The sequence below is a fragment of the Microcebus murinus genome, chromosome 29 (assembly GCF_040939455.1).
Source record: "Microcebus murinus isolate Inina chromosome 29, M.murinus_Inina_mat1.0, whole genome shotgun sequence".
Classification (NCBI taxonomy): domain Eukaryota; kingdom Metazoa; phylum Chordata; class Mammalia; order Primates; family Cheirogaleidae; genus Microcebus; species Microcebus murinus.
In genome coordinates, this window is record NC_134132.1 from 10572587 (window position 1) to 10587596 (window position 15010).

The 15010-nt window shown below is 38.7% G+C and overlaps 1 protein-coding gene across 13 annotated transcripts in view; it reads left to right on the forward strand.

The window, feature by feature from the left end:
* The window catches only part of FAM13A (family with sequence similarity 13 member A), a 245794-nt gene that overhangs the window by 202948 nt on the left and 27836 nt on the right, over positions 1–15010 (forward strand). For all 13 annotated transcript variants that reach the window (XM_075998712.1, XM_075998709.1, XM_075998710.1 and 10 more), the window contains 3 exons: positions 568–644; positions 1025–1067; positions 9300–9447. In XM_075998712.1, the coding sequence (XP_075854827.1) occupies positions 568–644; positions 1025–1067; positions 9300–9447 (268 nt within the window). The remainder of the gene's footprint in view (positions 1–567; positions 645–1024; positions 1068–9299; positions 9448–15010) is intronic.

A 15010-nucleotide genomic window follows, 5' to 3' on the forward strand; every position in this document is an offset into this window, starting at 1 on the left:
ATAATTCATCTATTTACCAAGCCAAAGATTAGTTTCCTACTCTAATTATATATTTACTTTGTGTAGATTTTTGTACATGCCAATTTTATGGGTTTGTTGTGAACCTTAATCAGATTTATTTTGTAAATTTTTTCATAATGGAAGGTTATTAATATGTAGATGAATACATGTTGATTCAATATATGTTCTTTAATGGCACAGGATGGGTGAATTATGCTTAATATCCTTTTAACGCAGATAGGAATCTCTGAGTTCAGTCTGGGTTTTGCTGTGTTTAGCTACAAAATGTGGGTAATACCTAACAAAGACATTATAGGGCCCAATGCCTGTTTCTATGATATTGTCAGATATCTTCTTTGTTAAAAGAATGATCAAGCTCAATATGCAGTTTTATAAAAGCAGCATTTAATAAATTCATAATTTTACTAGTTTTAACAAAGATAGAAATATGAGGACTAAGATTAGCTTATATTTACATATTACCTGATTATTTTAAAGAAAGGGAGGGTCTGCTTGTTGCATATTTCTTACCATTCCCCATGGGCACTAATAATTGTTCTGTTGCAGAATATGGACAGTCTCAGTTCTACACAGTCTCAGGAGAGGACTGGACCTGGTGATGTTGAACGGATGTCTGATGAAAGGTACTTTTAGAATTTTCTCTTCACATTGTTTGCAAGGGTATGAAAAGATATTTTTTCGTATAATGCCATGTGAGTTTATAAAAACTAAGAAGAGTGGAATTAATGGACTGTATGTTTTTACCAACAGTATTTTATAGAAAGGAAAATGTTTAGAATAGAAAATCTACCACGGTACTATTGAAGGCAAATAATGACAGTTATGTTTGCTTTTGTTTCTAGTTTTGTATTATTTTGATTAATTTTGTTTTGTTTTTGAAGTTTATAAGAATTTCATTTAAAGATACTCAACCTCCTTTTAAACTAAATGAAATCATATCAATGAATAAAAAGCATTGTTATGAAACAAATGGACATTTTATGATATTTGCTGTTGTTTATAGCAAAGAAAATGAAAAAGATGGTGGATATACCCAGCATTTTGAGGTGAGTAGCCATCAAGAATATGACGGTGACAGGTCTGTTCATGCATTCTTGACTGTACATGTGAAATATTATCAGCCTGTCAATACAGGATAATAAGGTAGGTAGCGATTAGGTAGTGAGACTGTGATTGGTTTGAAAGGCAAATAACCTAGAAAGACTTACAGATTCCTTGAGAAATCATAAAAATTCCATTATTTTGCTTTACAAATTACTTTGCTTGTGAAGATAAACATTAATAGCATGGGGATTTCTCTTTAGATTTTCTATAAAGTAAAACGTCAAAGCTACTTGTTTGATTTCCATGATTTGATACATTTTTTTAAGTGACTGGAATATTATAGGTTGTGAGTTTTAATGAATCTGTCACAGGATTAGCTCATTAATTTCCAAATTAACACAAATTCATTATTTAATCCAATTTGTTTTTTGAGTTTTGTGTCTCATCTTAAATAAATGGAGAAAGAAATCTCTAACTCCCTTACATTGTCTATATTTTCAATTTTTGTTTACACCCCTGACTTCCCTCCTGTCCTCACAGGACACCACCACACAGACCCAAGTATTTGGTTTCCCTCGGTCCTGACTCTTGCTTCCATTCAGTGTGTGAGCCTTGTTTTAATTCATGTATGTGTTAATCTGCAGCCTCCAAATGCTTCCAGCTCTGCCTCCAGTCTCATCAGTTTTGTTTTTGACAAAAATTAACCTTTTTTTCAACCTACTCTTAAATTCTGACTCTCAATATATTATATAGAGAATGCTCCCTCCGACCCATCAATGCTTAATCTTTGTCGGGTGCTGACCTAAGTCACTGATGAATTTATTCAACAACATATATTAAATCCCACGACACCCGGGTCCTGTGCTAGGTGCTGCAACTTAACCATGGCAACAGTTCATGCCCCCATGGAGTTTTACAGTCCAGCAGATTAGGAATCAGAAAGCCGTGGGCCTTTTTCTTAGAAAATTGTACTCTCACGTAAAATCTTGCAAAAATTGCCAGAAATTAATGGCCACCCCGCATGCACACACCCTAATACTGTTGCTGTAAACACCGCCTGTGTCCTCTATTCAGCTCTTTTCATGTATACTTCTTATTAACCTAGCCAGAAAAAAGGAGAGGAATACTTCCTCTTCCTGACTTCCCAGCTTCTGAGCCACTTTTCTCATCTCTTATTTCCAACTCGTTTGTGCTTCCTTCCTCAGACCCACAGCCACAAGCTGACTTTCTCTCCTTGTCTCCAGGCACCTTTTCTAAGAGCACATTTCCCTCGTGATAATGATTTCTTTTTTCTGGTTTCATTCCTTCTGTGCTGTCTTCCTCCATTCACAGCAGGCACCTACTCATCTGCCGTCGAACATTATTTTAAAGAAAATCACGTTGCCAGCTTCCTGGAGAGGTCCTTCTCAGTTCTTCCCTTTTATGCCTGTTATGTGTTACGAGATAAAAGAGAACAGAGTAACTGTTGTGGAAGGACTTCATAACATTAACTCATAAATTCCAGGTGGCACCAAAACTAAATTCATGCTGAACTCAGTTTGCCTTGGTCTTTTTCGGGACAGCTCCCATGCCAGTGGATGAATCATGGGGAAACAATCTCAAATCCCTCTTCCACGTGCCAAGTCCTGTTCTTACATCTGTCACCCATGTATAGCCACCAATCAGCACCCAGCCCACTGTTGACACTCCTAGAGCATTCACTATTAATAATCATTGTCATCATGACAATTTCAGTTAGGATATAAAATTAGGTGGTGAGTTAAAATCTAGACTAAGCTCTCCATGTCACCTTTCTATCACAGCTGCACCAAAGAAGAAGAGTAAGACATCCATCCACAGATTGGGATTATTTCTATTCAGGAGGCCAGGTGTTTCTTTCACCGAAAGAAATGTATTTTATTATTATTCACAAAAGACTGAAAAGATCTGTTTTCCATTGTCAGGCTCTTTCCCTTATCTCAGTGTGTTGTAAATTCTTTTCAATACATGTAGCACTTCCTAAAACTTACTATAATAATACCACCCAAATAGTTTATCTCATTTTCTGGTAAAATGGCAATAATCCCTAAAATTCAGATTCAGAGACGAGAATAAGTCTAAACTTTGGTTACTCCTCCTAGAATTCTGTTTAATCAGTATTTACTTTGTTTCAAGTCTACTACAGCATCAGCTTGAGATGCCAGAATTTACATGCCCACTATGGAAAGATGATGTAATGTTTCTAATTTCATTTTCCATTAAGATAAATTTTGTCCTTATTAATATTGTCTTTAAAAATTCTCCTTGTGAACACTCAGATTTATATAAGATAACACAGCAAATGACAGCTCTTGGGGAAAGTGTTTTTAACTAGTATTTCCATTAGAATGAGGAACAATAATTTTCAGCCTCAGAAATGCTCCTTAGAGAGAGGCATATCTTAGGTCTGCTTCTCAAAGGCAAATGAAGGCACAACTATGACCTTATTTTTGAATAATCAATTTACAGCCTTGAATGTGTTTTATTTGAAGGCATGTGCTGAAAGTGAACATGGGTTTATCAGACCTTTGTGTCATGGGTCTACTGAGATCTCAGTTGTGCATCAGTCAATGATTGTGACCTGTTTCTATTTCATATGAGATTTCATATGTGGTTCATATGAGTTTCTTATGTGGTTTGGATTGAAATTTGTTTAGTGAATGGCAATGAAAAAAAAAAGAGTCACTTCAAAGTGCCAAAAATTAAAGTACAGTTTCTTCAGGTAGGTTCTAGAAAGGCTGACATTTTAATAAAATATCCTGTCCAGGCTGTATAAAATAACATAAGGAAGAGCCTAGCACACTATTTCCTGGGCATGCAGAATCTAGAGTCTTGGTTCTTTTGTTTTTAAATTTTTTTAACAACTTCAGGCATCTCTCTAGAAGAGAGACCATCCTTAAAACTAGCAATTTCTAGATTCTAAAAGATAGCACTGAAAACGCAGAGTTCTGTTTACTGTGGAGTTTATACCTTATGCTTCAGTGCAATTCCTTCCAATAAGTTATTTCCTATTATGAAAATATCTTATGCTTCTGTATAAAATTCAGAATATTAAAACTATAATCTTACAATGAATCTTTTTGTCAAGAGAAAAAATAAGAATTATTAACTACAAGTGAAGGTATTACATTATCTGGGAGAGCTCACTTTATGTCAAAATTATAAGGTCAAGAAAGTGTTAAATTCTTTCAAGATATTTTTACATTCTTCATGCTTAATAAGCCTACTGCTTAAGAAAGCTTAAAAGCATAGCTTTGATAACAAACAAGACATTCACAATAAACCAAAGACTATTTCCCTTTTTCTCATCCTGCTTTAAAAAAAGAAAAAAAAGTAAAAGAAGAGAGGAAGAAAAAAGAGAAGACAAGTCTTTTTTCAGTCAAGACTGAGAATTAATATTAGTTATCACAAGATCTCAAGTGTAGGTTTTTATTTGCCCTGAAAATAAAAGGTGAATTTCTGAAATATCCCCATTAACAAGTATTTATGAAGTGGACTGCCGTTATTTCAACTTCACTGTATTTCATGGAAGCTTCATTGTTACCGGTTTTAATACTAGAACTGGAAAGTTTTAATAGCTCTGATTATTTAGATTCACTTCTAATTCAATCCAATTGAAAAAGGCTAATGAAACTTTGCAGTCCACATGGATTTTAAAATTTTGTTGTGCCCATTTTCCTTCATCGTCAGTCCAACCAGTAAATGTTCCATGTGTTTCTCTTCTGTTAACACTATGGTTTCTTCCTGTGCAAACTGCATTTATGCAGCACACCCTCTGATACTGTCATTCCCGGCTCTCGTAAGCCATTAACTGGGCCACTTGTCCATATCCTGTGCAGGGAGGGAGAAGGGACGGAACAAAAATTCACCAACTTTTCCAAGCCAGGGAATGAGCAGGATCAATAAAGTCTGGAAATATTAATAGAAAAAGGCCCCAACTGGACAGGGACATGTCTTGACCCGAATGTGAAATGTCACTTGAGACCCCAAAAGAGGTGAGCTGTCTCCATATTTGCTCTCTAGCACCCCGTGTTTTTCTTTTATAGCATATGTGACAGTTGGCACTTGTATGTTCAATGTCTCTCTTCCTCACTAAATCCTGTATCTTGTTTGCTCCTAATTCCAGTGCCTTGGGCATAGTATAATAGTTCAATAAAAATTTGCCAAATGAATGAATGGGAAAGGGAGGTAGAGTATAAATGGAAATAGCATTTTTTTTTTACAGTTTCTATCAGCTTTTTTATACTTTTTTTTTTTTTTTTGCTTAATCCTCACAACAATCTTACAAAGCCTCGTTTCCTGTATTAGAGGGAAAAATGCTAAAGTTCAAAGAGGTTTACTCACTGAAGGCCTCACAGCTAATAAAGCTGATATTTAATCTTGGGTTTCTGCCTCCAAAACCCACCCTAATCTGCCATATTACATTATCTCACCTAAGAGCCAAACACCTAGTTTATTTCGATATTTAGTGTTGTTTGCATGTAGTATAGATAGCATTTTTGACAAGGGTTTGGTGTGTCACATCACAATGTAGGGACATCTGGAAAGTTGGGAAATTTATTTATTCTCTGATTGAACTGAAGATATTAGACATATAAATAATAAACAGTGAAATCAAAAATACCTTGCTGTTAGAGGATGCCCTTGACATTTTAACCCTAATGATCTACAAGCAAACAGACAATATTTGCAGTACTGTATGATAAGCACTGTTAGAGAGTGTGGAGCAGCCTGGCAAGGTGCCTCCCGCACCTGAGACTAACATTTGAAAGCAGAGCGGTTTTTAATGCTAGGGTTTTGCTATAGAACCTGAAGAGCTTCACCATGGGCGGCCACAGAGCAACATCCCTGGCACCCATGCTCACAAAAACCCGCCAGCAGCCCACTCTGCAACCCCAGGCAAGGCAGCCATGTCAGGTTCAGAGACCAGAGGGCCAGAAATTGGGACTCTGGCTTCTAGGAGCAGCGGGCACGTGAGAGAGCAACCTCAGGGACTGATGAGAGCACAGCAGGACAGAGCCAAGATACACATGTATTTCCTGCACGTGTATTTCCAGGTAGGGTAGGTGTTCGCCATGCCAAGTCCATGGCTGTGCTAGCTGGTATAGGTTTATGGAGGAGGGATCTCGCCTGGGCTGTGCCAGAAATCGGCCAGGAAGTCCAGAAGCTCACATAAGTTAACACAGGTCTATAGTATGAAGGATGCCCCATTATACATGGCACAGTACACATCCTAAACACTCATTTGTGGAGGCCCTGACTGTCTTTTGCTGGACTCCAGCTACAATGACCTCTTTGTTATTCCTGAATCATACAAAAATGACCGTGCCTCAGGGCCTTTGCACTTGCCTTTTTTCTTCCTGGAATGCTCTTTCCACAGATGGTTCACATTCTCACTTCCTTCACATTTCCGCTCATGTCACTTGATCAGAGTGGCCTTCCCTGAACACAGTGTAAGGTGAGAGACCTCAACCCCTGCCACCAACATCCCTCTCACCTTGCTTGATTTTTCTCCATAGTCCGAATGTTTTTTATTTGTTATTAACTGTCACCTTCCTGTAAGATTCATTATGACAGAGACTTTATTTTGTCCACTGCACTTTCCCTAGTGCTCAAAAATCATTTCTTTCGAATGAATAAGTTTTATCTTTCTATCTCTAGCACCTGACAAATGAGCAGCCCTCTTATGTAATATATATTTATATAATATGTAAAGATATAACAGCCTAGCATAATATATATTTATAGATAATATAAGTACATAATACTTAGCCCAGCATAAGGCCTTTCAGAGTCCAGCATGTGCTCAGCTGACACCCTCATTATCCACCGTGCTCCCTTCCTGTCCTATGGGCTGGTCACCCAGGACCTCTTCTCTTGCTGTGACCATGCGCACCCTGCTCTCACGCCTGCCTTTGCACTTGTTCTTCCTCCTCCCTTCTGTGTGAGGGGCTCTCCTCCCCGCCCCTCCGACCCACACCTATCTCCTGCCACAGCAAAGTTGCTGTTACTGATTTATGGCAGATACACGAGTGGCTCTTCTTGCTAATATGTTTTCATAATGCATTTAAAATGCCGTTCCATCCTTTGACGTGGTATGTTCCACCCTGAACTGCAGTTGTATGTGCCTTGTCCATTTCCTTTCTCCAGCAGTTTTGAGGCGTGGCAATGCTTGACTCATCCGTCTTCATACGATGCCAGACACTAATAGAGTGATGGCTTCCGTTTGTGCGTCCCTTGTGCCCTGGGCACCAGGCTAGAGGCCTGTCATACTCCCTGTCAGCTCTTCAAGAACCCTTGCAAGATTGTGTCATTAATGACATTGTAAAGAGTAGGAGATGGAAGCCCAGAGAAGAGAAGGAACTCGGCCAAAGCCACCAGGCTAGTAAATGTCAGAGCCACACTTCAAACCCAAGACTGCCCGAGAGCAGACTCAGATGTCCTTTCCATGGCATTACAGCTTGTATGACTTGATGTGTGTTTCTCATGAAGAAAATACCATGCTTTAAAATTGAAATGAGATTTCTGTATTCTTCCCCCTTTTTGATGTCTCTAAATGTAACAAGCATTATCGTTGTGGAGAAAATGTGTATTTGCTGTATACATATTCTCTCTCTCTTTCTCTCTCACACACTTGATTGATAACTGACCCTGTTAACTTTTAAAAAGCTGAGCACCAAATGTGAGCATTTAACCCTGGTGTACTTTAGCTTTATCTCAAGGAAGAAATAATTTTTGTGACATAAATGCCTTATCTGATTTTTCCCCATTTTTTAAGGATCTTAAAGCTCCAAATTTACTTGGCATTGCCATCTGATTTCAGTAGCTCATCATGACCTAATTGATAGAGTTTCATTTTACCCCAAATGTGAAGAAAATACTGGTTCTCATGCATCATTTCATGGAAATATAAGGGTAAAAGCCCTGTCTATTCCCCTGGTGATTTCAAAGTGGGTTGGATAGCTGTTAACAGTAGCTGGAAGTCTTAAGTAGTGCTTTATTTTAAGCAGAAGAACATTTCTCATACATTAATGCAGTCATTTATGATTTCCAGATGTTTTTAGTTCTTTCATTTAATAATATATTTGCTAAAATAAATTTCCAGTTACTCACAAAGAAAATCTTTTGTACAGCTCTATGCCACATGAGAAATATATTTGTGAGTAAACTCTTTTATAAACATTTTTGTTTGATTTTATGTGAGAGAGGTAAGAGAGATAATGGTTGAGTTTACAAGACGTCAAGAGAACAAGGTAAAAAGAGAATTTCAATGTAGTAGAATTACTTTCAATGCATTTTTTTAAAAACATAAAATAGCTTGAAGTTTTCCTATTACTCAGATGTCTGACCCGGGTGTAGCTGCCACCAATGAGCAAAACCAAGTGTAACTGAGTGTGTAATATTCAGAGCAGATGAATAGTAGGAAAACAAGGGGCCGTTGCATATTTGTAAGATATAAAGTATGCATCACTGACTTGCAGGCTTTTGACTTTTTACTTACAAAAAGTCATGCTCCCTGTGTCATTTTGGCTCGTTTCCAGAGTCTGTATTCCTCACTGCTAGCTGACATGAGACGCCAAACCCCTGTGCTGTTTGAATTTGCGCAACAATGCTTTAATACCCAGAGCTCCTCCATAAATAGTCTGTCCTCCCCACACTCAGCGAGAAAACAACCACAGGAAATCTGGGAATGTGCAGCTAGCCCGGCTTAATTGATCTAAGCCTGCAGGGCCAGTGGGGGAGAGTTCGTGTACACAGCCTCTGCTCCCGGCTTTGCGGGACTGTTTACCTAAGGGGCAAGAAGTCTGCATGCAAGAAAGACACACCATGTTGCTGCTACAGCCTTGGCAACAGCAGTAGCTGGGGCTTTTTGTTGTTGTTGTTTATAGTTAGGAGAGCCCTACTCCTTTAAGAAAATACAAACTCCTTACCCTCATTCCTGGCCCCAATCAGTAACCATGAAGACTGTCAGCTGCCTACAGTTATCAGGAAGAGCAGCCTGAGGAAAGTTAAAGGGACGCAGATGGACGGTCGCTTTTTGCGTGCAAGCGGCCAGCTCGTATCTGGGGGGCATCAAGCCATGATTCTGATTTCTGTGCCGGGTGCATTAGCAGCTGTGCCTTGGGAGGTTTCATCCGGAAGGAGTGGAATTGCTGCAGACATTTTTGGGTTTTGTTGAGTGACAGAAATCTGGGGACACTGTGCTGTTATTGCAGAGCCCCACGATGAAGATCCAGGAGCATCCAGGCATACCTGACACCAAACAGCAGAGGAATCAAGATGCCGATGACCAGCAGGAGAGCTTTGTCTCCGAGGCGCCCCAGCTGGACCTGACTGCATTGTGTGATGAGAAGGGCTGGGAAGGTAGGGTCGCCTGGTACTCGGAGGGCTTAAAACTGGAGCAGCATATATAAGTAAGAGCACAAATGAGAGAGGCACGTAACCGTGTGAGTACGTAGATAAGAGAGAGAGAGAGCTATGCATGCAGGAGTAACTACATTTCTAAACGACCGAAAATCCTTTATCTGGCATTGGAATATCTCAGGTTAAATGTTGCTGAGGGTAGATGCAATCTGAGAAAGAAAATGTGCTTGCCCTCTATCATAATGTCACCTTGCAGTCCTTTTTTCTTTTTAACTCACCAGGAGTGCCTATGTGTGTGTCTCCCCCAGTGCCTCCTCCCCGCCCCCCGCCCAAGTAGTACCAAGCAGAGTGATAAGGAACAGTGTGCAATTTAGCTTTTCTGCCTTTAGGATCCCTGATCTTCCCTCTACTACCTGCCAGCCACCTTCCTCCCTCAGTAAATATCCTTCCCATTTTTCAAGAAAGATTTTGGGTTTGCTTTGTTTCTATGTTTGTTTTTATGGATAGTTTTGTTTTTTTTTTTTTAAATCCCAGTTAACGAACTTAAGGGATTTGCTTATCAAAGAGAACACTGAAATAAAAGTGCTTCTTACTGGAAGCCTGTAATATTTAGATTGTTTTTTTTTTTTTTTTAAACACTTTAGGTAACTACATTAGAAATTTACTTGTGAGAAGAGAGTAGCTTTGTCCAAACTGTACTTCAGGGAGGAGATTGCAGCACTTTTATCAAGCTGCTGAGTCTTTCATTATCCATGTGTCTGCATCCAAACTTGTATCAGTGCATATCCAAAATAAATGCCAGTCTGCCTCTATAAAGTATGTGTTTGAAGGGTCCAGGAGGGAAAAACGGCCCCTGATTTCCAAAAGAGCAGCATGCCAGTGCTTTAGCACAGGGTCACAGCTATGAAAATCCTTTCAGAGACTGGATTTCCTTGTCTTCTATTCCTACCCCTTCTCTTTTTTAAACCAAGAAGTACTTTTTTTAACCAAGAAGTTATGTTAATGATCCTAGGTAAAGGCTGAAGAGGTGATGTGAAAAGACCACAAGGTGAAATAGAGTAACCCTGTTATACTCCTGAATTCCAGGGCTATGGGGGGGGGTGCGCCTGATAAACTGCTTTTTATTCCAGTTTTTATTCTAGTTTTCCCTCCTTGCAATCTAAGAAAACTGTTCTAGTTTTTATATAAGTAGTCAGTGGATCTGAGATTTTATTGGATATTTTCAGCTCACAGTACATTCACCGAGGAAAGAAAATGTGGGATTGTTTTGTTTTTAAGTTAAATGATATATTTCTGGGTACTGTTCTGTTCTTCTTTTGTTTTTGTGTGCCTCGAAGTAATCTTGTGTTAGTTTTTAATTCATACATCGAAAACAACCTGCTTCCACCCAAGAAAATGTCCCGTAGGAGTCACTATTACCCAAATAAAAGAAAAAAGCAGTAATCAAAATAAATACTATATTTGGGTCTTAATGATATGGTCTGCCATAACGTTCTAGATAAAAACTAGGATTTTTGGTCAGAATTCAAATTAGTCACATTGTTTTCTTCCTTCTTCTAAAATGCACTCGGTTTCTGATTATTTTTATCTTTATTAGTCATAAGTTTTAATCTCTCTTAGCACACTTAAATAGGCTAATATAAAGCTGAAAATTCTCTCTAGAGTTATTTAAAGCCAACTAATAGTTTTCTTTAAAGTATTAATGTTAAGAACTTTCTTCCAGATAAACAATAATAATATGACAGAGCCAACATTTTATTTTGGAAATCTAGATTGATTTTTTTTAAAAAAGGTTATTGTAAAAACATACATTTCATTTTAATAGGCTTGGAAATGTCCGTGTAATTTATGAAATAACTTGCTTTGACTTTTTTTTTTTTTTTTGCAATACCGCATTTCTCATTGGACTTGCATATCTTAAAAATCTGCATGAAATCATTTCAAGGCCATTTTGATCATTTGGTTACTGCTTTCAGTGACTTTTTAAAAAATTATGTGTTTATTTTAACTTTGCCAGTCAAATTATAACAGTAATATAGCCATAAGCATAATCTAAAATAAAGGAATTTCTGCAGAAAGGGTAGATAGAATGAGAGCGATTAAATCTGATCACTAAAGTATCGCCTTTTTTATAGCTTCAATAAGATAGAAACACAAAGGTGGCTTTCCAGTAAGGAACAAACTTCACAGTAATGCAAGTTGTGAATGTGAAAACCCGTGCAACAAAATCTCTAAGAAACTAATACATAGATTCTATAGGCTACATAGAACGGAACCTTCTCAGAGTGAAGGTAGGATCAGAGTGTGATTATTCTTGTTGGCAGTTACTAACCATGCTCTATCTTTTTTTTCTGTATGTAGCTATGTTTTAGGGCACATTATTGATTTATTCACATGACCCTAGCATTATTACTATTATCATCATCATTAGGGTTTCTAGTCTCCAAAGTTAAATGAATACACAAATCGAATTATAATTCTTGTTGTTTAAAAACCTTCAGAGTTGCATAATTAGAATGTTCCCAAGCAGTCAGTTCATGTTGATTTAGAGGTACCATTTGTGGAAGTACTGAGGTTTAAATACTCAGCCACTTATTTTTATCCTGGTGGAATTAAGTTTAAGAGGGCATTTTAAGCTGAGCACAGTGGTACATGCCTGTAGTCCCAGCTGCTCAGGAGGCTGAGACAGGAGGATTGCTTGAGCCCAGGAGTTTGAGACCAGCTCAAAATAGTAATGTTTCATTGCAGGGGGGAGGGGAGGCATTCTTAAAAGGACATGAAGTACTTTGTAAATCTAACCCATCACTTACTGCTTATTGAAAATAACTTGGAAAGGAAATTCACAAAAGTAGCATAGATAATCAAGAAATCTTGAAAGATTTTCCAGCTGAACCTTCTATTGCATAGATAAGCTGAAGCCAAAAGAAGTCTCCTGACTTCTACGTGATGTTTCTTTCTAAACAATACCAGTCGTATCCTGGCAGGCAGTAAACCAAAGAGCCAGATTCTCTGGGTTCAAATCCTCTCTCTGCTGCTCAACCCGTTAGTAAACCTGTCTCAGTTTTGGCCTTAATTTCCCCATCTTTACATAGGTATAGCCAACAGTAGATAACAATGAATAATTGATATAGTAGTATCTATTTAGTAAGTTTGCTGCAAGGATTAAATGAGCTAAAATATGCGAAGTGCTCAGCACAGTGTGGGCACAATGTGGGCACATACTATGTGAGTGCTAGTTGTTATTATCTTCCATAAATATTTCCAAGTACAGTTTCAGGAAAAATCAGCCTGTTTGCTTCCTTTGAAACCAGAGCCCAATTCTACCAGGTGACCATGGACAGGTCTGAGCGCAGACAAGAAATCAGGAATTACCAGGTCCTCTACACCTCTGCAGATTTACCGAGGACCATGTCACACCAACCTCCTTTCTTTGTGTTTTTTCTCTTTTTTTTGCAGAAAGAGTCTCACTCTGTTGCCTGGGCTAGAATACAGTGGCATCATCATAGCTCACAGCAACCTCAGACTCCTGTGCTCAAGCGATCCTCCTGCCTCAGCCTCCCACGTAGCTAGGACTACAGGAGCTCACCACCATGCCCAGCTAATTTTTCTATTTTTTTTTTTAGTAGAGACATGGTCTCACTTCTACTTAGGCTGGTCTTGAACTCCTGAGCTCAAGAAGTCCTCCTGCCTTGGCCTCCCAGAGTGCTAGAATTACAGGCGTGAGCCACTGCCAGGCTTCCTTTGCATTAGGAAAATGGTGCATTTGAAAAGACCTTTGGGCCAGCACGGTGGCTCACGCCTGTAATCCTAGCACTCTAGGAGGCCGAGGTGGGAGGATCGCTCAAGGTCAGGAGTTCAAAACCAGCCTGAGCAAGAGCTAGACCCCGTCTCTACTATAAATAGAAAGAAATTCATTGGCCAACATTATATATATATATATAAAAAAATGAGCCGGGCATGGTGGCGCGTGCCTATATATAGTTCCAGCTACTCGGGAGGCTGAGGCAGGAGGATCGCTTGAGCCCAGGAGTTGGAGGTTGCTGTGAGCGAGGCTGACGCCACGGCACTCTAGCCCGGACAACAGAGAGAGACTCTGTCTCAAAAAAAAAAGAAAGAAAGAAAAGACCTTTGCTGGGCCTTTGACAGGGCCTGCATGACAACCTTGTCAAGAGATGTGAAAGGGAAGACTGACAGGGTCGTGAATTAGTCGTGGATTAACTAGCTGCACTTAAATGTGCAGATAAATGGATCAAAGTCACTTCAAATGGGGGTATGATCATTAGGTAAAGTCCGCAGCCCTGTCCTGTTCCACACGGTGATTTAAATAGAGCTATTAAGGGCCTGCTTACTAACTTTGTAAATACAGGCAGAGCAGATGAATGAAATTTCAGGATTAAACTCGTGATTGATAAAGCTGATTGCTAAGGTTCCTTCTAACTCTGATAGTTTGTAAGACTATTCAGACAATTTAATAGCACTACCATTGTTCTAAGGTTAAATTTTGGAACACTAAAGGGAATTTTCTAGAAGGATTCCCCCAGTAAAGGAGCCGCCGCCCCAGGAGGGCTTACATCTTTCTACATTCAGGATATGCAAGTACCTTCTAGCTCAGCTGAGAAGGAAGTTACAACATCATGCCAAGTAGTAATTGTTCTAAATAACATAGGTGGAAATGAAATGTGGAAAACATCAGCTTCCTTAATCCTTTGCAGATTCCTTGGAAATAAATCATCTGGATAGCCAGTTTTCTTTTGTATAGTAAGTGGATCCAGCCAGCTAAGCAGAGAGTGGCTATGTTACAGTGACCACATCAGCATTACTCAGAGGCACGTTTCTTCTTCCTATGGTGAATTTCCTTTTTTCCACGTGTGCTATATTGTGTGAATTAGAACTCCCCTGGGACCTATTATTTTTTATTACTTAAGTAGCAAGCATACAGCTTTTATCTCTGTTATTTGTGACCTCCTGTGATGTCAGCTGACCAGGTGGATTAATTTTTAATAGACATGTCATACTTACGTCCAGAGTTCATTGTGACTAGACACATGACTAAAAAGCAAAATCAGTGTTACCTGAGGAATTTGGGTCTACATATGAAAATGCATTTATTTTATCTGGTGGTTTAGGAAGACAGTCCAAAGTGAAGTCCAAAAGAAGTCCAAACTTCTTTTCTGTTTTCCCTTTGAATAATTTTCTTGCAACATTCTCTTGTCTCCTTCCTTGCACTAGAATTACTGGTTAAAATATTTTCCAAACTAGCAATTGGGAATGGTCAGTGAATACATCCTCAAAACTGGCTCTCTAGGCAGGTAATGTAATTGGACACATTATATACCACACCGTCCTTCCTTAGTTCTTTCTTGTTTTTCTAGTTGAGTGCCAACTATCAGAACATGAGACAGCCTTGTATTTTTAGATCATTTCAAACTCAAACGGGAGAACAGTTGATTTTATTGATTGTTTAGTTATATCGAACTATGTATTACATGTCATTTTATAACTCTTTTGAATAGGAGCCTTAAATTATAAGCCCGTGTAGAATATCAGGAAAGAGAGGAAACTG